The 27,443-nt window shown below is 47.8% G+C and overlaps 1 protein-coding gene across 2 annotated transcripts in view; it reads right to left on the minus strand.

Annotated features, from left to right (window-relative positions):
- Positions 1-3,747: 3,747 nt before the first annotated feature.
- The window catches only part of pde9aa (phosphodiesterase 9aa), a 70,483-nt gene continuing 46,787 nt past the window's right edge, over positions 3,748-27,443 (minus strand). The window contains exons 14-20 of one of the 2 annotated variants that reach the window (XM_059650014.1): positions 20,553-20,709; positions 19,180-19,293; positions 11,782-11,886; positions 11,483-11,611; positions 10,509-10,604; positions 5,557-5,630; positions 3,748-5,044 (exon numbers count right to left, since the gene is read on the minus strand). In XM_059650014.1, coding sequence (XP_059505997.1) covers positions 5,580-5,630; positions 10,509-10,604; positions 11,483-11,611; positions 11,782-11,886; positions 19,180-19,293; positions 20,553-20,709 — 652 coding nt within the window. In that variant the 3' untranslated portion in view covers positions 3,748-5,044; positions 5,557-5,579. The remainder of the gene's footprint in view (positions 5,045-5,556; positions 5,631-10,508; positions 10,605-11,482; positions 11,612-11,781; positions 11,887-19,179; positions 19,294-20,552; positions 20,710-27,443) is intronic. The other variant, XM_059650015.1, reaches the window with a different exon arrangement.

The raw sequence follows: 27,443 nt of genomic DNA on the forward strand, positions 1-27,443 counted from the left end.
AAAGGGTTTATTTTCAGACTGAAGGCCTGTGGCCAGTGGTGTGCCACAAGGATTGGTGTTGAATCACTTTTTTTGTCATTTATATACATTGTCCCATTGGGAACACCCGGCATGGGTTCAAGAAGGGTAGGTCATGTTTACCTAATTTGGTGGAATTCTTTGAGGACATTACTTGCATGGTGGACAATGGGGAACCTGTGGATGTGGTGTATCTGGATATCCAGAAGGCTACTGTAAAAGATATAGTTGCATGGCATTACATGAAATGTATTGGCATGGATAAACGATTGGTTAAGCAGTAGAAAGCAAAGAGAAGGGGTAAATGGGTGTTTTTCTGGTTGGCAATCAGTGGCTAGTGGTGTGCCTCAGGGATCAGAGTTGGGACCGTAATTGTTTACAATGTACATAGATGATTTAGAGTTGGGGATGAAGTGTGATGTGTCAAAATTTGCAGATGACACTCAGGTGAGTTGTAGAGCAAAGTGTGCAGAAGACACTGAAAGTCTGCAGAGGGATATAGATAGTTGAAGTGAGTGGGCAAAGGTCTGGCAGATGGAGTGCAATGTTGATAAGTGCGAGGTCATCCATTTTGTTAGGAATAACTACAAAATGGACCATGTTTTAAATGGTAAAAAATTGCAGCACACCGCTGTGCAAAGGGACTTGCATGTCCTCGTGCATGAATCACTGAGTGTGGGATTGCAGGTGCAGCAGGTGATTATAAAGACAAATGGAATTTTGTCAGCCATTGCTCGAGGGATGGAGTTTAAAAACAGGGAGTCTATGCTGCAGCTGTATAGGATCCTGGTGAGGCCACACCTGGGGTACTGTGTGCAGTTTTGGTCTCCTTACTTGAGAAGAGATATACTAGCACTGGAGAGGGTGCGGAGGAGATTCACTCAGTTGATTCCAGAGTTGGAACGGTTGGATTATGAGGAGAGACTGAGTAGACTGGGATTATACTCATTGGAATTCAGAAGAATGAGGGGAGATCTTATAGAAGCATAAAAGATGATAAAGGGGAGAGATAAGGTGGAGGCAGGGAGGTTGTTTCCGTGAGCAGGTGAAACTAGGACTAGACGGCATCACCTCAAAATAAAGGGAAGCAGATGTAGGACTGAAGTCAGGAGGAACTTCTTCACCCAAAGGGTTGTGAATGTGTGGAATTTCCTGCTCAGTGAAGTGGTTGAAGCTACTTTGCTGAATGTTTTTAAGGCAAGGCTAGATAAACTTTTTGAATAGTAAAGGAATTAAGGGTTATGGTGAGTGGGTGGGTAAGTGGAGCTGAGTCTCAAAAAGATAAGCCATGATCTTATTAAATGGCAGCGCAGGCTCGAGGGGCCGGGTGGCCTACTCCTGCTCCTAGTTCTTATGTTCTTATATAAATGATTTGGATGTGAACATAGGAGCTATGTTTAGTAAGTTTGCAGATGACACCAAAATTGGGGGTGTAGTGGACAGTGAGGAGGATCAGATGCTGGAGAATCTGAGATAACAAGACGTAGAGCTGGATGAACACAGCAGGCCAAGCAGCATCAGAGGAGCGGGAAAGCTGACATTTTGGGCCTAGACCCTTCTTCAGAAATTGGGGAGGGGAAGGGGGTTCTGAAATAAATAGGGAGGGAGCAGGAGGCAGATAGAAGATGGATAGAGGAGAAGATAGGTGGAGAGGAGACAGACAGGTCATTGAGGCCGGGATGGAGCCAGTAAAAGTGAGCGTAGATGGGAAGTTAGGAAGGTGATAGATCAGTCTAGGGAGGATGGGCAGGTCAAGGGGCGGGATGAGGTTAGTAGGTAGGAGATGGGGGTGGGGACGAGCTGGGCTGGTTTTGGGATACGGTAGGGGGAGGGGAGATTTTGAAGCTTGTGAAGTTTAGAAGATTACCTCAGTACAACGGGATATTGATCAGAAGGGACAATGGGGTGAGGAGTGGCAGATGGAGTTTAATTTAGATAAATGTGAACATAGAACATTACAGCACAGTACAGGCCCTTCGGCCCTCGATGTTGTGCCGACCTGTCATACCGATCTGAAGTCCATCTAACCTACAGTATTCCATATACGTCCATATGCTCATCCAATGACGACATAAAAGTACTTAAAGTTGGTGAATCTACAACCGTTGCAGGCAAAGCGTTCCATTCCCTTACTACTCTGAGTAAAGAAACTACCTCTGACATCTGTCCTATATCTTTCACTCCTCAATTTAAAGCTATGTCCCCTCGTGCTTGCCATCACCATCCTAGGAAAAAGGCTCTCCCTATCCAACCCTCTGATTATTTTACATATTTCAATTAAGTCACCTCTCAACCTTCTTCTCTCTAATGAAAACAGCCTCAAGTCTCTCAGCCTTTCCTCTTCAGACCTTCCCTCCATACCAGGCAACATCCTAGTAAATCTCCTCTGCACCCTTTCCAAAGCTTCCACATCCTTCTTATAATGCGGTGACCAGAACTGTACACAATACTCCAAGTGCGGCCGCACCAGAATTTTGTACAGCTTCACCATAACCTCTTGGTTCCGGAACTCGAACCCTCTATTAATAAAAGCTGAAACACTGTATGCCTTCTTAACAGCTCTGTCAACCTGGTTGGCAACTTTCAAGGACTTGTGTACATGGACACTGAGATCTCTCTCTCTGCTCATCTACACTGCTAAGAATCTTACCATTAGCCCTGTACTTTACCTTCCGGTTACACCTACAAAAGTGCATCAAAGCGAGATGCTACATTTTGGAAAGGTAAATCAGGGCAGGACTTAATGGTATGGTCCTGGGGAGCGTTGCCAAACAAAGAGGTCTTAGATTGCAGGTTCACAGTTACTTGAAAGTGGAGTCGCACTTGGACAGGATATTTGGAATAAGTAGATGTTTGTGAATGTAGTGTCAATCAAGTGGCTGCTTTGTTGTGAATGGTATCAAGCTTCTTGAGTGTTGTTGGATCTGCATCCATCCAGGCCAAGTGTTCGATCACAATCCTGACTTGTGCCTTGTAGATGATGGACAGATTACATGAGTTACTTGCTGCAGTATTCCTAGCCTCTAACCTGCTCTTGTAGCCATTGCATCTGTGTGGTGAGTCCAGTTGAGTTTCTGCTTAATGGAAATCTCCAGGATGCTGATAGTGGGGGATTCAGTGATGGTAACACCATTGAATGTTGAGAGGTAGTTATTAGACTCTTACTGGAGATGGTCATTGTGTGGTGCAAATTTTCTTGCCACTTGTCAGCCCAAGCCTAGATATTGTTGCGTTCAATATCTGGTGAGTGGTGAAGATCCACAGGCATCGGCGAACACCCTAATCTCTGACCTTATTATTGAGGAAAGGTCATTGGTGAAGCACTTGAAGATTGTTGGAGCTGAGATGACTGACCTCGACAACCACAACCATCTTCCCGTGTGTCAGGTACAACTCTAACCACCCGAGAGCTCCCCCCCGCCCAGTACTCACTGATTCCTGTTTTACTCTGCCTCCTTGATGTCTAAAGCTGTCACTCTCACCTCACCTCTGCAAATCTCCTGTTTTGTCCATGTTTGAACCAGTGTTCATCCAGCTCCACACCTTGTTATCTCGGATTCTCCAGCATCTACAGTTCCCATGATCTATGGAAACTGTTGCTTTGTCTGTTCTGATAAACCATTCAAATCTTTCTGAAACAAACTTCAGTCACATTGATTTTCAGTAAGTAACATTTTAATATGTAAAAGTGTACAAAACAAATGTCATGACAACAATAGAATTCACCAGCTGATTTTTTTTAAAAAAAGAATCAGTAAAAATTTCACAAAGTCTGGTCCCAGCTTTTTCCAGGCCTGGGCTGGGGAGGACACCTTCAGGGAGCTGCTTGGTGGGATTTCTCAGGCAACAGGCGATTTAAAAAGTAGAATGGCAAATTGATCGCTCACACCCAGCACCCTGTACGTCACCCACCATCTCCATTCCTTTCCCCTAGCCCAGATACCTGAAGGAAATCATTTGCTTTTAGTAATCACCTGTGTAAAAGGGACTGAGCAAATATTTCCTTGAGACCATGTCATTTTGAACCAGTACATTGGAACACAGTATCAGAGAAATGGGAATAGACGAGTCAGCCCCTTGAGCTTGTTCCCATCATTTAGTAAGATCATGGCCCAGGGATGGCCTGTCTCCACATACCTGCCTTGAGCTCATTTCCCTGAATTCTTTCCTTAAGAAAAATATCAGAAGTACATTAGTAATGTTTAATATCAAAATGTAAAATCTCATTCTCACAACATCAGTTTTTGAACAGTTGGACTGTAAAATTGATGATATAAACGGCAATAGCTATCAGCGAGAGAATGTTTATTACCCCTGCCCCCAACACCAAAAAACACAATATTTGGGTTTTGAAAATCAATTATTTACTTCAATTACTGTCCAGGAAAGTTGTGTTGTGATCATTGTAACCATGAAAATTAAAAGGAAAAAGTGAGAAATGTGTAAAAAAAAACATCCTCAAAATAAATTGATAGCAAACTCCTCATTTCAAGAATTTCAACCAAAGAAATAAAATAAAATATCACCAACTGGGACTGTTTGATCTTTATTACAACCAGCTCTTTAACACATAGTGTCAAGGCCCAGTAAAAACTCAAGGCACGACCACCTCATCAGAAGCCAATTTTAAAAAAACACAAGTTAAAACACCTCAGATATTAAACAGACACTAGGAACTTCAAAAATGAAAAGTTCCGCCTGAACAAATATTTTTAAAAACCCGCCAATTTCAGTGAATGAATGAGACTTGGCCTCCTTTCAGGTTCTGTACCAAACATGACTAGAAAAGCTTCCAGAGTCTGTAAACTGTGTCCAGTATTAAACATCAAACAGGAACATGATTTCCGAAAGCTGTGGCTGTGGGACTGTCACTGTCAGTGGGTCGCAGGAGATTGCTCTTGTTCAGAGCTACAGCTCTCACTGCTGGGAGTTCCCAATTCCCTGGTGTGGACGAGGTGATTACTGCCAATGTCCCAGGTTGAGACAGAAACCATATCTCCATAGAATCCTTTAGGAGGATTATATTCTATAAATTAATGACAAGTTCGTCATCCAGAAACATTGAACTCTACAAAATATCAACAAAGAGAAACACAGCCCTACAGAACACATTCAGAGATGGAGAAGCACCCCCCCGCGCCGCATTGAGTCAGACACCAAGACACTCCAGGAACAGAGCTACCCAGCAACTGACCCACTCGTCCAGAGACCAAGGCTCCCACAATCAAACTCCTAACTCCGTTTCCTGCCAACTGTTTGTCCACTCAGTGCTGAGGATGGTGACCCTGATATCAATTATCCTCTAGCAATCTGACCAGACTTCGCCAGAACCTCTCAGCCACTAATGCCACCACACCACCCTGGCACCGTGCCCCCCCCCCAAAAAAAATCCTCCTGAACACATACACAACCACCAGGCCCAGACCCCCAGCCCTGCCAGAGAACCCCAGAAGAGCCCTGTCCCATCAAACCGTAGAGGTACAATAATTCAATCCATCAAAACTATCCCTACAGAGATTCCAGGAATGATCTGCTCACCTCAAGCACGCACCAGGACAGTTTCACTTCTTTTTGCCACCGATGGATAAAGATTCATTTTTGTTTTTGTGAATCTGAAAATGTAAACATTCCGAAATTGTAAAATCCCACGTAACTGAGCTGATCTGAGGCAGCTTATTGGCTGACTCACCACCAGACCCTGTCACAGAAATCAACCAGTTTAACAGGAAAGTGAGACATGGCAGTGACATTAAACGACACAAAATAGGAACAGGAATAGACCATTCAAACTGCTCCACCATTTAACAGTGATAATGGGAACTGCAGATGCTGGAGAGTCCAAGATAACAAAGTGTGGAGCTGGATGAACACAGCAGGACAAGCAGCATCTCAGGAGCACAAAAGCTGATGTTTCAGGCCTAGACCCTTCATCAGAGAGGGGAATGGGGAGAGGGAACTGGAATAAATAGGGAGAGGGGGGAGGTGGACCGAAGATGGAGAGAAAACAAGATAGGTAGAGAGGACAGTATAGGTGAGGAGGTAGGGAGGGGATAGGTCAGTCCAATGAAGATGGACAGGTCAAGGAGGTGGGATGAGGTAGTAGGTAGGAAATGAAGTGCGACTTGGGGTGGGAGGAAGGGATGGGTGAGAAAAAGAACAGGTTAGGGAAGCAGAGACAGGCTGGGCTGGTTTTGGGATGCATTGGGTGGAGGGGAAGAACTGGGCTGGTTATGGGATGCAGTGGGGGGAGGAAGATCACCACCCCTCTCACCCACTCCAACCTCTCCCCCGCAGAACAGGCAGCCCTCCGCTCCCTCCACTCCAACCCCAACCTCACCATCAAACCTGCAGACAAGGGAGGCGCAGTGGTAGTATGGCACACTGACCTCTACATCGCCAAGGCCAAACGCCAACTCTCCAACACCACCTCCAACCTACCGCCTCCTCGATCATGACCCCACACCCGAGCACCAAACCATCATCTCCAACACCATCCATGACCTCATCACCTCAGGGGACCTCCCACCCACAGCCTCCAACCTCATTGTTCCCCAACCCAGCACGGCCCGTTTCTATCTCCTTCCCAAAATCCACAAACCTGCCTGCCCTGGTCGACCCATTGTCTCAGCCTGTTCCTGCCCCACCGAACTCATCTCCACCTATCTGGACTCCATTTTATCCTCTTTGGTCCAGGAACTCCCCACCTACGTCCATGACACCACCCACGCCCTCCACCTCCTCCAGGACTTCCAATTCCCTGGCCCCCAACACCTCATTTTCACCATGGACGTCCAGTCCCTATACACCTGTATTCCTCATGCAGATGGCCTTGAGGCCCTCCACTTCTTCCTGTCTCACAGGCCTGACCAATCCCCCTCCGACACCTTCATCCACCTAGCTGAACTCGTCCTCACCCTCAACAACTTCTATTTCGATTCATCCCACTTCCTACACACAAAGGGGGTGGCCATGGGTACCCGCATGGGTCCAAGCTATGCCTGCTTCTTTGTAGGTTACTTGGAACAGTCCCTCTTCCGCACCTATACAGGCCCCAAACCCCACCTCTTCCTCCGTTACATTGATGACTATTGGCGCTGCCTCCTGCTCCCCAGAGGAGCTCGAACAGTTCATCCACTTCACCTACACCTTCCACCCCAATCTCAAGTTCACCTGGGCCATCTCCAACACATCCCTCACCTTCCTGGATCTCTCTGTCTCCATCTCAGGCAACCAGCTAGAAACTGATGTCCATTTCAAGCCCACCGACTCCCACAGCTACCTAGAATACACCTCCTCCCACCCACCCTCCTGCAAAAATTCTATCCCCTATTCCCAATTCCTCTGCCTCCACTGCATCTGCTCCCAGGATGAGGCATTCCACTCCCGCACATCCCAGATGTCCACGTTCTTCATGGACCGCAACTTGCCCCCGCAGTGGTTGAGAATGCCCTTGACCGCGTCTCCCGCATTTCCCGCAACACATCCCTCACACCCCGCCCCTGCCACAACCACCCCAAGACGATCCACCTCGTTCTCACACACCACCCCACCAACCTCCAGATACAACGCATCATTCTCCGACACTTCCACTACCTACAATCCGGCCCCACCACCAAAGACATTTTTCCACCCCCACCCCTGTCTGCCTTCCGGAGAGACCACTCTCTCCGTGACTCCCTTGTCTGCTCCACACTCCCCTCCAACCCCACCACACCCGGCACCTTTCCCTGCAACCGCAGGAAGTGCTGCACTTGCCCCCACACCTCCTCCCTCACCCCTATCCCAGGCCCCAAGATGACATTCCATATCAAGCAGATGTTCACCTGTACATCTCCCAATGTGGTATATTGTATCCATTGCACCTGGTGTGGCTTCCTCTACATTGGGGAAACCAAGCAGAGGCTTGGGGACCGCTTTGCAGAACACCTCCACTCGGTTCGCAACAAACAACTGCACCTCCCAGTTGCGAACCATTTCAACTCCCCCTCCCAATCCTCAGACGACATGTCCATTATGGGTTCAGAGATAATGGGAACTGCAGATGCTGGAGATTCCAAGATAATAAAATGTGAGGCTGGATGAACACAGCAGGCCAAGCAGCATCTCAGGAGCACAAAAGCTGACGTTTTGGGCCTAGACCCTTCATCTGATGAAGGGTCTAGGCCCGAAACGTCAGCTTTTGTGCTCCTGAGATGCTGCTTGGCCTGCTGTGTTCATCCAGCCTCACATTTTATTATTATGTCCATTATGGGCCTCCTGCAGTGCCACAATGATGCCACCCGAAGGTTGCAGGAACAGCAACTCATTCCGCTTGGGAACCCTGCAGCCTAATGGTATCAATGTGGACTTCACCAGCTTCGAAATCTCCCCCTCCCCCACTGCATCTCAAAATTCAGCCCAGTTCTTCCCCTCCCCCCACTGCATCACAAAACCAGCCCAGCCTATCTCTGCCTCCCTAACCTGTTCTTCGTCTCACCCATCCCTTCCTCCCACCTCAAGCCGCACCTCCATTTCCTACCTACTACCTCATCCCACCTCCTTGACCTGTCCGTTTCCCCTGGACTGACCTATCCCCTCCCTAGCTCCTCACCTATACTGTCCACTCTATCTATCTTGTTTTCTCTCCATCTTCAGTCCACCTCCCCCTCTCTCCCTATTTATTCCAGTTTCCTCTCCCCATCCCCCTCTTTGATGCAGGGTCTAGGCCTGAAACGTCAGCTTTTGTGCTCCTGAGATGCTGCTTGGCCTGCTGTGTTCGTCCAGCTCCGCACTTTGTTATCCACCATTTAACAGAATTGTGGCTAAACCAACAATTCTCCTCTTTCCTGCCCTTTCCCTGTAACCCTGGATTCTTCTGCTGGCTGAATGTGTCTGTTCATCCATAAATCTATCTATCTCAGCCTTAAATATACACAAAGACTCTGCTCCCATAGCTCTTAGTGACAAGGAGTTCCAAAGACTCTTAACCCTCTGAGAAAGGAAATTCCCCCTCATCTCAGTCTTAAATTGGTTCCCTCCTATTACAAGATTATGCCCTCTGACCCTAGACTCTCCCGTGAGGGGAAACACCCTCTCAACATTTACCCTGTCAATCCCCTCAAGAATCCTATATGTTTCAGTGAGATCACCTCTCATTCTTCTAAACTCCAGTGGGGAGTATCCAAATCTGTTTAGTCTTTGCTCATAAGGCAATCCCCTCCCATTCCAGGGACCATCCTGGTGAACTTTCTCTGAACTGCCTCCATCAAAATGATTTATTTCCTTTAATGAGAGTACCAAAACTGTTCACAGTACTCCACAGTACTGTGGTCTCACCAGCACCTTGGGCAGTTGCAATAAGACCTCCCTATCCTTATACTCCAACCTCCTTGAAATAAAGGCCAACATTCCATTTCCCTTCCTGATTACCTGCTATTCCTGTGTGTTAGCTTTCTGTGTTTCGTGTACACATTCCCCCAAGTCCTTTTGTGTTACAGCTTTCTGCATTTTATTTCTATTTAAATAATATTCTGTTCTTTTGTTTTCCCCTTCAAAATGAACAACTACACATTTTCCCACATTATGCTCCATTTTCAACATTTTGCCGACTTACTTACCCTATTACTATCTCTCTGTGAACTGTTTGCATCCCTCTCTCACCCTGCCTTTCCACATATTTTTGTCAACTGTAAATTTGGCTACAATACATTCACTTTATCCCTCCAAGTCATTAATACATATTGTGAACAGTTACAGTCCCGACACCAATTCCTGTGGAATCCCACTGGTCGTGGGTCACCGACCTGAAAAAGAGCCCCTTACTCCCATTCGCTGTTTCCTGTCCATGAGCCAGTTCTCTATCCATCACAATATACTACCTCCAACACCACAAGGCTATTATTTCATGACTTTTTTTCCCTATTCATTTGTACGATGTGGGCATTGCTGGCTGGCCAACATTTCTTGCTCATCCCTAGTTGCCCTTGAGAAGGTGGTGGTGAGCTGCCTTCTTGAACCACTGCAGTCCACCTGCTGTGGGTTGACCCACAATGCCATTGGGAAGGGAATTCTAGGATTTTGACCCACTGACAGTGTAGGAACAGTGACATATTTCCAAGTCAGCATGGTGAGTGGCTTGGAGGTGGTGTTCCCATGTATCTGATGCCCTTGTCTTTCTACATGGAAGTGGTCATGGATTTGGAAGGTGCTGTCTGAGGATCTTTGGTGAATATCTGTGAGGTATCGTGTCAAATACCTTCTGGAAGTCCAAATATAACACTTCTACTGGTTCCCCTCTATCCACTCTGGTGGACACTTCCTTAAAAAACTTTAATAAATCAGTCAGACATGATTTCACTTTCATGAAACCATGCTGACTGTGTTTGATTAGATTTCCAAATGTTCCGCGATTACTTCCTTATAATTGATAACATTACAGTGAGACAGAGTGATGGGGAAAGGAAAGTGAATGGGGTGGGGAGGGGGCAACTGTGAGAACAGATTCATGTTACCTCATTTGTAGCATCATCAATTTGCTTTAGCTCCTCGTAACGGTCCCGTGATTCTCTCAGTGGCTGAACCAATGGTTCCTCAATCTGAGGGAACAGCTGAATTGTAAGACAGCAACTTGTCAATATTTATTAAACAACAGACTGAAACAAGTTCCCAGCATTTCATTGATTAAAGCAGAGAAAAGGGAACAGGAGGAGGCCATTCAGCCCCTCGAGCCAACTCCACCGTTCAATGAGATCATGGCAGTTCATCCACTCAGTCCCCAGTTCCCACTCTCTTCCGCCCCCCCCCCCCCCCAATACCCTTCGATCCCTTTAGCCCCAGGAACTGTATCTCATCCTTAATAAAAACATTCAATACTTTGGCCTGAACCCCTTTCTGTACTATTGAATTCCACAAACTCCCCACCCTCTGGGTGAGGATATTTCTCCTTGTTTACTTTATCTCTAAACTGGGACATCTGGTCTGGTCTCCTCACTGCTCCTCGGGCCGTAGCCTCACTCCCCTCAATGGCCTGTCCTTCAGCCCCCACTCCCTCACTCTCTCCATGACACCTCCCCTCCCTCTCCCTCTCCCCCATGACCCCCTCACACTGTCCCAGTGACAGCCCTCTGCTTTGTGATCCCCACCCCCACCACTTACTCCCCTCACCTCATACTCCCTCACTTCCCCCACTGACCACACCCCTTCCCCCCCAGAGAACCATCACTGCCCTGTCAGGAGGAAGGGTAGCAGTGGGGGGAGGGTGTCTGAGGGAAGGATGTTGGTGGGGGAAGAGTGTCTGGAAGGGAGGTGGGTCTCAGTGGGGGTGTCTGAGGGAAAGGTATCGGTGGGGGAGGGAGATGGGTCTCAGTGGGAGAGGGTGTCTGAGGGAAGGGTGTTGTGGTGCACTGGTGTTGTGGAGTGTGTATGAGGGCCACGGTGTTATGGGAAAGGGTGGGGGATGATTTTGGGGAGAAACTCCATTTCTTACCTTGGCCACCAGCTCGAACATGGGGATGAGAACAAACTTGATGAAGCCAATCTGGGCGGTGACCTTCGTCACTTTGTCCCGGTCCATGAAGGGGGCAGTGGGCAACCCCTCGGCTTTCTCCCGGTCACTCTGCAATAACCAATCAGAACAGAGAGGGAAGGCAGGAAGCAAACGGGGTCCATTGGGGTCACAGGCAGGAGGAGACGGGGGTGTTAGAGGGTAAAGTCATTGTGGGGTGTCACAGAGAGTAAATGTGGGACTTCACAGGGGTCAGGGTAGAGGGGTTGTGCAGTCAGTACCTGCATGAAATATTCCTGCAGCAAACAGTCCACCCAAGGCTCTGCCACCTCCATTGGCCTCACTTCGTTTGAGATGTCGCAGCATTTAATCAGAACCATCTTCAGCTGCACATTGACAGAAAACAGAAATTACTCCAGGCCCAAGGCCCCTCCCCACAGAGCAGGTTGTAGGTCACTACCCTGAGGAATTCCTGCAGAGATGTCCTGGAGCTGAAATGACTGACACCCCAACAATGACAACCATCTATCTTCCTTTGTCTCAAGTGTGATTCTGACTAGCTTTCCCCCAGTTGAAGCTTTGTTATGTATGAACACCTGACCGACAGCTGAGAGTCGTGAATTCAGCCTCTCGATTGTTCAGTGACTTGGAAGAGACCTGATAACTTGCAGTTCTCTTTGAGGAAGTAGCATGGGCTATGAATAAAGGGGGGCTGGTCAATGTACTGTATTTAGATTTCCAGGAGGCATTCGGCAAGGTGCCACACCAAGGGTTATAGTACTAAATAAAAGATCATGGTGTAGGGAGTGATATATTGGTATCCTGTACAGGAAGGTCCTACCTTCTCCCCAGTTATCCTCTTGTTTTTAATGTATGTTTAGAATGCCTTGGAATTCACTCAAGCATAAAGGATGGAACTTGCATTTGGAGGCAGAGAATGTGGGGAGATCCTAAATGAATATTTTGCACAGGTGTTCACCCAGGAGAAGGATATAGAGGATTGTGAGATTTGTGCAGAGTATGCTAATTTGCCAGGGCGTTTGAGAACAAGAAAGATATGGTGTTGGGTCTCTTGAAGAACATTAAGGTGGATAAGCCTTCAGGGTCCAATGATATCTACCCCAGGTTATTCAGAGGGGCAAGAGAGGAGATTGCTGGGGTCCTGCGCAAGATTTTTGTATCCTCATGAGCCACTGGAGAGGTCCCAGGGAATTGATGAGTAGCTAATGTTATCTGTTCAAGAAGGGAAGTAGGGATAATCTAGGAAACAGTAGGTGAATGGTTCGGAAGCTAGGAGAGAATTTTTAGGGATAGAACTTACATGTATTTGGAAAAGCATGACCTAATTAGGGACAGTCAGCATGGCTTTGTGCAGGGCAAGTCATGTCTTACTAACATGACTGAATTTTTTTGAGGAGGTAACAAGGATGATTGATGAGGGTAGACCAGTGGATGTTGTCTACATGGATTTTAATAAGGCTTTCGACAAGGTCCCTCATGTTAGGATCATCCAGAAGATTAAAATGCATGGGATACACAGTGATGACTGTGTGGATTCAGAATTGGTTTGCCACAGAAGGAAGGGGGGAGTGGTGGAAGGGTGTTTTTCAGGTTGGAAATCTATGACCCGTGGTGTTCCACAGGGATCCAACTGCTGTTTGTGATATCTACAAATGACTTTGATGAAAATGTAAAATGTGGATGCCATAAATCTGAACTAAAAACAGAAGTTGCCTGAAAAGCTCAACAGGTTTGGCAGCATGTGTAAAGAAAAATCAGTTAACATTTCTGTTGCTCTGAATTAATGGTAGCTCGGAAATTGTTGGTTTATATGCTGAAGATAGGGTTGGGGGGGAGGGGGATAAGGACAAAATAATGTATGGGTATAGAGCCCAAACAGAGAAAAGTTGGGTGGACAAACTGAAAATGTAGATGGGTGGGTTAGTAAGTTTACAGATGATACAAAGATTGGTGGATTTGTGGATAGTGTTGTCAAAGGATACGATGGGTTATAGATCAATTGTAGATATCAGCAGAGAGATGGCAGATGGATTAAGTCTGAGGTGCTGCACTTTGGGAAGTCAAATGTTAAGGAAAAGTATATAGTTAATGGCAGGACGCTAAACAACACTGATGTGCAGAGGGATCTTGGGGATACAGTCCATAGCTCCCTGAAAGTGGCCACACAAGTAGGTAGGCTGGTAAAGAAGGTGTATGGCATGCTTCCCTTTATTTGTCAGGGAATTGAGTACAAGATTCAGGATGTCTTGTTGCAGTTTTATAAGACTTTGCTTAGGCCGCAATTAGAGAATGACATTCAATATTGATTACCACATTTACAGCAAGGATATGGAGGCTTTGGAGAGGGTGCAGAAGAGTTTTATCAGGATGCTCCCTGGATTGGGGGCATGAATATAAGGAGAGGCTAGGAAAACTAGGTTTGTTTTCTCTGGAGCAGCACTGGCCGTGAGGAAACTTGATAGAAGCCTACAGAATTACGAGATAGGGTTTATGGTCGGAATCCTGTTCCCAGAGTTAAAATGTCTAAAACTAGGGGATATGCATTTAAGGTGAGAGGGGAAAGTTCAAAGGAGATGTGAGGGACACGTTTTTCACACAATGTGATAGGAGCATGAAATGCACTGCCAGGTGTAGTGATGGAAGCAGAAACAAAAGGGGTGTTTAAGAGATTTTTAGATGAGCTCATGAATATGCAAGGAATGGAGATACACGGACCAAGGGCAGGCGGAAAAGATGAGTTTAATTTGGCATCATGTTCAGCACAACATTGTGGGCCGAAGGACCTGTTCCTGCATTGTACTGTTCTATGTAGGACAGGATGTGTCTGAACTAAAAGTACAAAACTATGGGAACACTGATTTTGATATTATCGGGCATAGAACATTGAGCATAGAACAAAACAGCGCAGAACAGGCCCTTCGGCCCTCGATGTTGCGCTGACCTGTGAACTAATCTCAGCCACTCCCCGTACACTAACCCATCATTATCCACATGCTTATCCAAGGACTGTTTAAATGCCCCAATGTGGCTGAGTTAACGACATTGGCAGGCAGGGCGCTCCATGCCCTTATCACTCTCTGAGTAAAGAACCTCCCTCTGACATCTGTCTTAAATCTATCACCCTTCAATTTGTAGCTATGCCCCCTTGTACAAGCTGAAGTCATCATCCTCGGAAAAAGACTCCCACTGTCCACCCTATCTAATCCTCTGATCATCTTGTTTGTCTCTATTAAATCCCCTCATAGCCTCCTTCTCTCCAATGAGAACAGACCCAAGTCCCTCAGCCTTTCTTCATACGGCCTGCGCTCCAGACAGGCAACATCCTGGTAAATCTCCTCTGCACCTTTTCCAATGCTTCCACATCCTTCCTGTAATGGGGCGACCAGAACTACACGCAATATTCCAAATGAGGCCGCACTAGCGTTTTGTACAGTTGCAGCATGACATCACGGCTCCGGAACTCAATTCCTCTACCAATAAAACCTAAAACACCGTAAGCCTTCTTGACAACACTATCAACCTGGGTGGCAACTTTCAGGGATCTATGTACATAGACACCAAGATCCCTCTGCACATCCACACTACCAAGAATCTTTCCATTCTGCCTTCCTATTATTCCTCCCAAAGTGAATCACCTCACATTTATAATGATTTGATCAGAGTAGACCAGGAGCAGACACTTTGAGGCTATTCTCTGTCTGGACTGTGGAATAATTGGTGGGACAAATTCAAGTTGGTAATAGGGAGAGTTCAGGGCCAACACGTCTCAGTAACGATAAAAGGTGGGAACCACAAAACCTGTGATCCCTGGATATCATGGGATAGGCTGGATTGGATAAAGACAAAGGGGGACCCTTATAGCAGATACCGCCAGCTCAAGACAGCAGAAACCCTAGAGGAATACAGAAAGTGCAAGAAAACTTTATAAAGACAATTAGGAGAGCAAAAAGGAGGCATGAAAGAATAATGGCAGAAAAAATAAAAGGAAAACCTTAAGTTACTCCATGTATGTTAAGGATGAAAGGATAACTAGGGAAAGAGAAGGAGCATTAAGGACTATACTGGTAATTGTGTGTGGAGCCAGAGCACATAGGTGGGGCTGTAAATGAATATTTTGTGTCAGTATTCACAGAAAGAGGCACGATGTGGTTATAGGAATCAGGCCAAAAGACTGTGATATACTTTAACACATAAATTAGGTTGAGTAGCCTGGCAGGGTTAATAGTTGAAATATCTATGATCACCCAGCAAAATATCCAGTGTCTCCAACCGTTTCTTGATATCACGTGGAGTGAATCAAATTGGCTGAAGTCTGGTATCTGTGACGCTGGGGACCACTGGAGGAAACCAAGATGGATCATCCACTCAGCACTTCTGGCTGAAGATTGCAGCGAATGCTTCAGCCTTATCTTTTGCACTGATGTGCTGGGCCCTTCCATCACCGAGGATGGAGAACAGTAATCATAGAATCCCTACAGTGTCCCTTCGACCCAATGAGTCCACACTGATCCATCCCCCATAACCCACTTAATCTACACATCCCTACAGGCAATTTAGCATGGCCAATCCACTGAGCCTGCACATCTTTGGACTGTGGGAGGAAACCACAGCACCCGGAGGAAATCCCTGCAGACACGGGCAGAATGTGCAAACTCCACACAGACAGTCGCCCAAGGGTGCATTCGAACACGGCTCCCTGGTGCAGTGCAGCAGCGCTAACCACTGAGCCACCGTGCCATCCATATCTGTGGAGCCTCCTTCTCCAGTGAGTTGTTTAATTGTCCACCACCATTCACCACTGGGTCTGGCAGGACTGCAGAGCATATTTTTAGGTGTGCCTGGTGCTGCTCCTGGCATGTCCTCCTGCATTCTCCATTGAACCAGGATTGATCCCCTGGCTGAAACAAAAACAAAGTTGCTGGAAAAGCTCAGCAGGTCTGGCAGCATCTGTGAAGGAAAAAAGCAAAGTTAGCATCTTGGGTCTGGTGACCCTTCCTCAGTACGGTCCCCCTGGCTTGATGGTAATGGTTGAGTGGGGGATGTGCTGGGCCATGAGGTTACAGATTGTGTTGGAGTACAATCCTGCTGCTGTTGATGGCCCACAGCCCAGTCTTGAGTTGGTAAATCTGTGTGAAGTCTGTCCCATTGAGCACGATGATAGTGTCACACAACACGATGGAGGTTATTCTCAATGTGAAGGTGGGACTTTGTTTCCACAAGGACTGTGTGATGGTCACTCTTACCGATACTGTCATGGACAGATACAACTGCAGCTGGCAGATTAGTAAAGATGAAGTAAGGTACCTCTTGTTGGTTCCCTCACTACCTGCCGCAGACCCAGTGTAGCAGCGATGTCCTTTAGGACCCAACCAGCTCAATCAGTAGTACTGCTGCCGAGCCAGTCTTGGTGGTGGACATTGAAATCCCCCACCCAGAGTACGTTTTGTGCCCGTGCCATCCTCAGTGCTTCCTCTAAGTGTTGTTCAACATGTAGGAGGACTGATTCATCAGCTGAGGGAGGACGGTATATGGTAATCAGCAGGTGGTTTCCTTGCCCATCTTTAACCTGAAGCCATGAGACTTCGTGAGGTCCGGAGTCAATGTTGTGGACCCCTACAGCAACTCCCTCCCGACTGTGTACCACGGTGCCACCCCCTCTGCTGGGTCTGTCCTACCGGTGGGACAGGACATATCCAGGGACAGTGACGGTGGGGTCCAGGACAGTGTCTGTAGGGTATGATTCTGTGAGTACGACTGTGTCAGGCCGTTGCTTGACTAGTCTAAGAGACAGCTCTCCCAGGGTTGGCTCTAACTCCCGATGTTAGTGAGGAGGACTGTGCAGGGTCGACATGGGCTGTTTCTGCCATTGTCTTTTCTGGTGCATGGGTCAATACTCTCCTGACTTGCGAGGCTATTTCAGAGGGTGGTTGAGGGTCAACCATGTTGCTCTGTGTCTGGAACCAGATGTAGGCCAGACCAGGTGAGGGTAGCAGATTTCATTCCCTGAGTAACATCAGCAAGCATCTATAAATTTGGAGATAGTACATTCGGTTCCCTCATTAAGTCATTAACATAGACAGTATAGTGGATAATTGGGTTTCAAGCACTGATCTCTCTGGTACCGCACACAGAAAAAGACCCATTTATTCTTGTTCTCTGTTTCCTATCTGCCAGCCAGTTCTCTCTCCATGTTGTAACACAATCCCCATTACCAAACACTTTGTTTCTACAAGCTAATGTCTTGTGTGGGACCGTTTTGAAAACCTTCTAAAAATCCAAGGAAATCACACCCGTTGAGTTTCCCCTTATCAACTCTACTGGCCCCATCCTTGACAGATTCCAGTTGATATGTAAAACATGATTTTCCTTTATATGAATTTTTGCTAACACTGCCCAATCACTGTCCACAGTTTTCCAAGTGGACATGTAGATGCTGATAATTGACAGCTGTTGTGGTTACAACTTATTCATTTTAGTAAACAGTAATTCTTGTCCAGTCCAGGAAAATTGTCAGTAATTACTATTCATTTGGTGTAAGCAGACAGTTAAATCAGGGACTTGGTGATTCAATAAAGCCATTGGCCGCACGGTGGCTCAGTGGTTAGCACTGCAGCCTCACAGCGCCAGAGACCCGGGTTCGATTCCAGCCTCGGGTGACTGTGTGGACTTTGCACATTCTCCCTGTGTCTGCATGGGTTTCCTTCAGGTGCTCCGGTTTCCTCCCACAGTCCAAAGATGTGCAGGCTAGGTGGATCGGCCATGCTAAATTGCCCATGGTGTTCAGCGATAAATAGATTAGTTGGGTGGGATGCTCTGTGGGTTGGTGTGGACTTGTTAGGCCGAAGGGCCTGTTCCCACACTGTAGGGATTCTATGCTTCTATGTTTTGTGTTGACTGTGGGGGTAGTGCAGCTTGAGAATCACCCGCTTTCCTCAGTGAGTCACAATTCCAGCTGCCCCAGAAACTTAAAGCCCTCTGTCCTGCATCACTTATCCATCATCACTCACTCAATCGTCCTGTTTCGATTCTCACTAGCAGATAGCTCACACAGCAATCTTGAGATGACTTCAAGGTCATGCTTTCAGTTTCATGTCGTGCTCCCTCGAGGCTACTTGCTGGATCTCATTCTCTCTTTCTACCTGTCACTGGTACCATGGCGACCATGACCACTGTTAACCTCCCACCTCCCTGGTGTCCTACAGCTGCTCTGTGACCCTGGCACCAGGGTGATGACACACTATCCTGGAGTCAGGTGAAAGGTCTCAAAGATCTGTGAGCAGTCCTGATCCAGCACCACTGCCTGCCCTCTTACCCTTAAAGGAACTGATCAGCATTCAGGGACATATCATTCAGCCAATTCAGGACCGGTCATAACCTGGTAATAAACCAGAGGTGAGGATACCTGTGATCATGTGCAGGAGCTAGGGGCTAGTGAGGGTGACTCAGGCCTGGGGTCATGTGAGTTCAACACACAGGAGCCAAGACCAAAGAGGAACTTCAGACTAACATCACAACACTCAGTGTTCAACCAGTGTATGGACTGGCTGTAAACCTCATTTCCAATCCATCATTGGTTTAAATTTTCAACTAAAGTTAAAATACAGCCAGGAATCTTAGAACTGCTTTCTGTCACTCTCTTGGTTCAGTTTATTACTTACACAGGTCACATCTTCCTCATTCGAGAAGTCAAAGTTGTCAATTTTCTGTTTGAAACTGTCAAGGATCTCACCGTGCCGAGCCATGTCAGTTGCCAGAATCAGATTGATGATCCCCTGGAATCAGCATCAGACAGGCAGAGGGGACAGGCGGGTGTGGAAGGGAGGAGCGGGGTGGTGGAGAAGGTGGGTGAGAGCGACAGGCAGAGATTGGGGGGGAGAGACAGGTGGATACAGACACAGTCAAGTGGACATAGACAAACAGGCAGGCAGATAGGAACATACACAGACACACAGAGAGATAGCTGACCTTCAGACATAAAGACACATCCCTGAAACAAAGTATCCTTCCTGCCCCCAATCGAGCCAACTCCTTTCTGGAAATGGACCAGCGGAAACACCAACCCTGTCAATACCATCACCCCAAACCCGTTAAAACACCATCACTCTGATTGCATAAACATTATACAGGTTGGGTGGATAGGCCATGGGAAAATCCCCATGGATGTGTAAATGAGGTGGCTTAGCCATGGGAAATGCAGAGTTACAGGGATAGGGTGTGTTGGTGTGGATTTGTTGAGCTGAATGGCCTGTTTGTATACTATAGGGATTCTACGTTTCAGTGGAGTGTTGAGGAAATGAGCTTGATTTGGAGGATTAAAGTTTAGAATTAGGTTTGGCAGAGACACAAAATAGAAAAGGAAATGAACACCCCTGCCCAACAGTAGCCAGAAATGTACTGCAATCAACATGAGGGAATTTAATCTTGTCATATCAATTGGACCAACCAAATTAGCCTGGAAGATAAGCTCATTGAGTATATTTATAACAGTGTCTAGTCCGGAACCAACAAGGGACCAGGCTATTTTCAAGTTGGTAAAGGGCAACAAGACAAGATAAATTAAAGAGCTTATAGCAAAGGATCTTCTGGGAAAGAATGATAATAAAAAGTTCCCCTCCAAGCCACTCACCATTCTGACTTGGAAATATATTGCTATTCCAGGATTCTGACCCAGCAACAGTGAAGGAATTTCTCTCCCCCCACCGCCAAGGGCATTGTGGGTCTATCTACAGCACATGGACTACAGTGGTTCAATCAGGCAGCTCACTCCCACCTTCTCGGCCCAGCCAGCTACACTCACATCTCATAAATTAGTTTTATTCAAAATGTGGAATTTCACTTTTTAATTTCAAAGTAGGAAATGTGGGACAAATGTAGGACAATCAATGGAGTTTGTTTGCAGATCACTCATGATCCCATTGAATGGTGAGCTAGCAGAAAGGGGCTGAACGGTCTCGTGTCGAAAGTTTTTTCTAATATACAGTTAACTGTACAGGAGCAGGAAGCTCTTTCTCTCCTGACCCATGTTGCTCACCTGACGGGCCTGCTTGAAGACTTCAGGGTCCATGTTGTTGAATATGTTACTCTCAGGCTGAGAGGAGATTTGGAATGCGATGGCACAGTGATGATTCTCAAGGGGTGAGATGTCATTGTAACGGACTGCCAGTTCTGTGCGAGCATTGATTTGGTAACTGGATGCAGAGAGAAGCGGGTCAGGCGGTTTTAGTGATACCAGTGACTGAGTATCCAGACCCCTCATAACCAGCTGCTTCAGAGGCTTCTACTGGTCACCCATAGGCCATTCAGCCTCTCCAACCTGTTCTGCTATCCATCAGGTCATGGCTGATTTGCATCCAACTCAATCTACACTTGATTCCAGAACCTCCTTAAACAAACATCCATCAATCATAAGACCAGAAGCTATGGGAACAGAATTAAGCCATTCAGCCCATCGAATTTGCTCCACCATTTGATCATGGCTGATATGTTTCTCAGCCCCATTCTCCTGCCTTCTCCCTATAACCCTTGATCTCTTTACCGAACAAGCACATATTTATTTTGCACCGAAATATACTCAATGAGTTTGCCTCCACAGTTGTCTGAGACAATTAGTTATACAGATTCACCAACCTCTGGCTGAAGAAATTCCTCATCATCTAAGGATCTAAATGGTTAGCCTTTCACTCTGAGGTTGTGCCCTCTGGTCCTAGTCTCTAGTCTCTCCTACTAGTGGAAACATCTTTCCCATTTCCAATCTAGCCAGGCCTGCCAGTATTCTGTAAGTTTCAATCAGGTTCCCCCCTCATCCTTCTCAACTCCATCAAGTACAGACCCAGAGTCCCCAGAATAAATTCAAAGTCTGCAAGAAACAGTTATATTTTGAGAAGTAAGAACTGCTGATTATGGAGTTAAAGTCAACACAGGGTGGAGCTGGAGGAACACAGCAGGCCAGGCAGCATCAGAGAAGCAGGAAAATCAATGTTTCGGGTTGGGACACTTTAAGGACACAATATCCCCCCGTCTCCGTTGAACCAAAATTCCCTCAACTGCATCTCTTGTGTTTCCTGTACTGTTGCCCTCAAACCTCCTCTCCTCAACAAAAATGAAGACAGAGTCTCCCTGGTCCTCACATACCACCCCAACAACCTCCGTATCCAGCGTATCATTCTCTGCCATTTCTGCTACCTACAATCCGACCCCCAATACCAAAAATAGATATTTCCCTCCCCACCCCTATCTGCCTTCCGTGGGGACTGCTCACTCTGCGACTCCCTCATCTGCTCCTGACTTCCCACCAATGCCACCACTCCTGGCACGTATCACTGCAACCACAGGAAGTACTACACCTGCCCCTACACGTACCCCCTCACCCCATCCAATGCACAAATCTAACTTTTCATATCGGACAGAGGCTCATGTGCATCCTCTAACCTGGTCTACTGTATCCATTGCTCCCGATGTGGCGTCCTCTACATCAGTGAGACAACTCGAGCTCCTTGAAAACCGTGTTAGGGAAATGGAGCTGGAGCTGGATGAACTACGGATCATTCGGGAGGCAGAGGGGGTAATTGAGAGGAGTGACCGGGAGTTGGTCACTCCTAAGGCTCAGGACAAGGATAGATGGGTTACAGTTAGGGGGAGGAAAGGGGACAGACAGACAGTGCAGAGATTCCCTGTGGGCATTCCCCTCAGCAATAAGTATACAGTTTTGGATACTGCTGGGGGGGATGACCTACCAGAGGAAAGCCATAGTAGTCAGTTCTCTGGCACTGAGCCTGACACTGTGGCAAAGAAGGGAAGGGGGCAGAATAGAAAAGTACTCGTGGTAGGGGACTCGATAGTTAGGGAAATCGACGGGAGATTTTGTGGTCAGGATCGGGATTCCCGGAAGGTATGTTGCCTCCCTGGTGCCAGGGTCCGGGACGTCTCTGATCGGGTGTATAAGGTTCTAAAAGGGGAGGGCGAACAGCCAGAAATCGTGTTACATATTGGCACTAATGATATAGCCAGAAAAAAGATTGAGGATATAAAAAGTGATTTCAGGGAGTTAGGATGGAAGCTGCAGAGCAGGACAAACAGAGTAGTGTTCTCTCGTTTACTACCGGTGCCACGAGATAGCGAGGCGAGGAACAGGGAGCGGGCGCAGCTGAACACGTGGCTACGCAGCTGGTGTAGGAGGGAGGGCTTCAGTTATGTAGATAATTGGGATGCCTTCTGGGGAAGGTGGGACCTGTACAAGAAGGACGGGTTGCATCTGAACTGGAAGGGGACCAATGTCCTGGGTGGAAGGTTTGCTCGAGTAGTTCGAGAGGGTTTAAACTAGTATGGCAGGGGGGTGGGAACCTGAGCAGTATACCGGAGGTGAGAGTTGATGCAGGTGAGGCAGTAGCAAGAGGTAGACCAGCTAGTGGGAAGGATTTTCCTGGGAAGGAACCAAGGGATCGGTTAAAGTGTGTTTGCTTTAATGCAAGGAGTATCAGGAATAAAAGTGATGAACTTAGAGCATGGATCAGTACCTGGTGCTATGTTGTTGTGGCCATAACAGAGACATGGGTTTCTCAGGGGCAGGAATGGTTGCTGGATGCTCCAGGGTTTAGAACATTTAAAAAGAATAGGGAGGGGGGAGAAAGAGGAGGGAGTGTAGCACTACTAATCAGAGAGGGTATCACAGCTACAGAAGCTTCCATTGTCGAGGAAGATCTGCCTACTGAGTGAGTGTGGGTGGAAATTGGGAACAGCAAGGGAGTAGTCACCTCGTTAGGGGTTTACTACAGGCCCCCCAATAGCAGCAGGGAGATTGAAGAAAGCATAGGTTGGCAGATTTTGGAAAAGTGCGGACGTAGTAGGGTTGTTGTAATGGGTGACTTTAACTTTCCTAATATTGATTGGAACCTCCTTCGAGCAGAAGATTTGAATGGAGCTGCTTTTGTAAGGTGTGTTCAGGAGGGTTTCCTAACTCAGTACGTTGACAGGCCGATGAGGGGAGAGGCCATTCTAGACTTGGTGCTCGGAAACGAGCCGGGGCAGGTATCAGGTCTTGTGGTGGGAGAGCATTTTGGTAATAGTGACCATAACTGCCTCACATTCTACATAGCTATGGAGAAGGAGAGGATTAGGCAAAATGGGGGGATATTTAATTGGGGAAGAGGAAACTATGATGCGATTAGACATGAGTTAGGAAGCATGGACTGGGAGCAATTGTTCCATGGTAAGGGCACTATAGCCATGTGGGGACTGTTTAAGGAACAGTTGTTGCGAGTGATGAGTAAATATGTCCCTCTGAGACAGGCAAAGGGTAAGATAAAGGAACCTTGGATGACGAGAGTGGTGGAGCTTCTCATCAAAAGGAAGAAGGTAGCTTACATAGGTGGAGGAAGCTAGGGTCAAGCTCAGCTCTAGAGGATTACAGGCAGGCGAGGAAAGAGCTCAAAAATGGTCTGAGGAGAGCCTGGAGGGGGCACGAGAAAAGCTTGGCAGAACGGATTAAGGAGAACACAAAGGCATTTTACACTTGTGCGGAATAAGAGAATGGTCAAAGAAAGAGTAGGGCCGATTAGGAATAGCATAGGGAACTTGTGTGTGGAGTCTGAGGAGGTAGGGGAAGCCCTAAATGAGTTTTTTGCTTCTGTCTTTACGAAAGAAACGAACTTTGTAGTGAATGAAACCTTTGAAGAGCAGGTGTGCATGCTGGAATGGATAGAGATAGAGGAAGTTGATGTGCTGAAAATTTTGTCAAACATTAAGATTGACAAGTCACCAGGCCCGGACCAGATTTGTCCTCGGCTGCTTTGTGAAACGAGAAATGCAATTGCTTCGCCACTCGCGAAGATCTTTGCATCCTCACTCTCCACTGGAGTCGTACCTGAGGACTGGAGAGAGGCAAATGTAATTCCTCTCTTCAAGAAAGGAAATAGGGAAATCCCCGGCAATTACAGACCAGTAAGTCTCACGTCTGTCGTCTGCAAGGTGTTAGAAAGGATTCTGAGGGATAGGATTTATGACCATCTGGAACAGCATGGCTTGATTAAATGCAGTCAACACGGCTTTGAGAGGGGCAGGTCATGCCTCACAAACCTTATCGAGTTCTTTGAGGATGTGGCTAGAAAAGTTGATGAGGGTTGAGCTGTGGATGTGGTGTATATGGACTTCAGCAAGGCATTTGATAAGGTTCCCCATGGTAGGCTCATTCAGAAGGTCAGGAGGAATGGGATACACGGGAACTTAGCTGTCTGGATACAGAATTGGCTGGCCAACAGAAGACAGCGAGTGGTAGTAGAAGGAAAATATTCTGCCTGGAAGTCAGTGGTGAGTGGGGTTCCACAGGGCTCTGTCCTTGGGCCTCTACTGTTTGTAATTTTTATTAATGATTTGGATGAGGGGATTGAAGGATGGGTCAGCAAGTTTGCAGATGACACGAAGGTTGGCGGTGTCGTTGACAGTATAGAGGGTTGTTGTAGGCCGCAGCAGGACATTGACAGGATGCAGAGATGGGCTGAGAGGTGGCAGATGGAGTTCAACCTGGATAAATGCGAGGTGATGCATTTTGGAAGGTCGAATTTGAAAGCTGAGTACAGGATTAAGGATAGGATTCTTGGCAGTGTGGAGGAACAGAGGGATCTTGGTGTGCAGATACATAGATCCCTTAAAATGGCCACCCAAGTGGACAGGGTTGTTACGAAAGCATATGGTGTTTTGGCTTTCATTAACAGGGGGATTGAGTTTCAGAGTCGTGAGATCTTGTTGCAGCTCTATAAACTTTGGTTAGACCGCACTTGGAATACTGTGTCTAGTTCTGGTCGCCCTATTATAGGAAAGATGTGGATGCTTTGGAGAGGGTTCAGAGGAGGTTTACCAGGATGCTGCCTGGACTGGAGGGCTTATCTTATGAAGAGAGGTTGACTGAGCTCGGACTCTTTTCATTGGAGAAAAGGAGGAGGAGAGGGGACCTAATTGAGGTATACAAGATAATGAGAGGCATAGATAGAGTTGATAGCCAGAGACTATTTCCCAGGGCAGAAATGGCTAACATGAGGGGTCATAGTTTGAAGCTGGTTGGAGGAAAGTATAGAGGGTATGTCAGAGGCGGGTTCTTTACACAGAGAGTTGTGAGAGCATGGAATGCGTTGCCAGCAGCAGTTGTGGAAGCAAGGTCATTGGGGTCATTTAAGAGACTGCTGGACATGCATATGGTCACTGAAATTTGAGGGTGTATACATGAGGATCAATGGTCGGCACAACATTGTGGGCTGAAGGGCCTGTTCTGTGCTGTACTGTTCTATGCTCTATGTTCTATGTTCTAAAGCGCAGACTCAGGGTCTGATTCGTGGAGCATCTGTGCTCTGCACACTATAAACAACTGCATTTCCTGTTGCCAACCACTTCAACTGACACCCCCCCCCCCCCCCCCTCTCTGGGTGACAGGTCCATCCTCGGCCTCTTCCAGTGTCACAATGATATCACATGCAAACTGGAGGAACAACTCCTCATATTCTGCCTCAGGAGCCTACAGCCCAATGGAATTCACTATTCCTGGCCTCATCCCATGTCCTCTCATCCCCCCCTGTCCATCTTCTCTCCCATCTTCTGCCCCACCCTACCCACTGACCAATCCCCAACACTGCCTACCTGCACACACCTATCACCATCCCACCTTCATTCCCCAGCCCCTCCCCTCTTTATTCCCCAGCTCCTTTCCCCTTCCTCAGTCCTGAAGAAAGGTCCTGACCCAAAACATCAGCCTTCCTGCTCCTCTGATGCTGCCTGGCCTACTGTGTTCCTGCAGCTCCACCCTGTGTTGAGTGAGTTATATTTTGAGTTGGGTCTGACCCTCCATCAGAACCTGGGCAGGGAGATGAATATGAAAATGTTGTCAGAGTAACTGTTGCATTTGAATGTTTACTCTGTACCCACTGACCCTATCCCCTCCATGCTGTAAGAGCTGCAATCTCTCGTTTTATTCATAATTACCCGGATTCCACACAGTTTTATTTTGTGGATTTTTTTAACTGAGAAGCAGTGTATTTGAGGGATGGTGAGGGAGGGAGGGGGATGGTGAGGGAGGGAGGGGGATGGTGAGGGAGGGAGGGGGATGGTGAGGGAGGGAGGGGGATGGTGAGGGAGGGAGGGGGATGGTGAGGGAGGGAGGGGGATGGTGAGATGGGGAGGGGGATGGTGAGATGGGGAGGGGGATGGGGAGGGAGGGAGGGGATGGTGAGGGAGGGAGGGGGATGGTGAGATGGGGAGGGGGATGGTGAGGGGGGGAGGGGGATGGTGAGGGAGGGAGGGGGATGGTGAGGGAGGGAGGGGGATGGTGAGGGAGGGAGGGGGATGGTGAGGGAGGGAGGGAGGGGATGGTGAGATGGGGAGGGGGATGGGGAGGGAGGGAGGGGATGGTGAGGGAGGGAGGGGGATGGTGAGATGGGGAGGGGGATGGTGAGGGAGGGAGGGGATGGTGAGGGAGGGAGGGGGATGGTGAGGGAGGGAGGGGGATGGTGAGGGAGGGAGGGGGATGGTGAGGGAGGGAGGGGATGGTGAGGGAGGGAGGGGGATGGTGAGATGGGGAGGGGGATGGTGAGATGGGGAGGGGGATGGTGAGGGAGGGAGGGGATGGTGAGGGAGGGAGTGGGATGGTGAGATGGGGAGGGGGATGGTGAGGGAGGGAGGGGGATGGTGAGGGAGGGAGGGGGATGGTGAGGGAGGGAGGGGATGGTGAGGGAGGGAGGGGATGGTGAGATGGGGAGGGGGATGGGGAGGGAGGGGGATGGTGAGATGGGGAGGGGGATGGTGAGGGAGGGAGGGGGATGGTGAGGGAGGGAGGGGGATGGTGAGATGGGGAGGGGGATGGTGAGGGACGGAGGGGGATGGTGAGGGAGGGAGGGGATGGTGAGATGGGGAGGGGGATGGGGAGGGAGGGGGATGGTGAGAT

Source organism: Stegostoma tigrinum, chromosome 12 (genome assembly GCF_030684315.1).
Source record: "Stegostoma tigrinum isolate sSteTig4 chromosome 12, sSteTig4.hap1, whole genome shotgun sequence".
Classification (NCBI taxonomy): domain Eukaryota; kingdom Metazoa; phylum Chordata; class Chondrichthyes; order Orectolobiformes; family Stegostomatidae; genus Stegostoma; species Stegostoma tigrinum.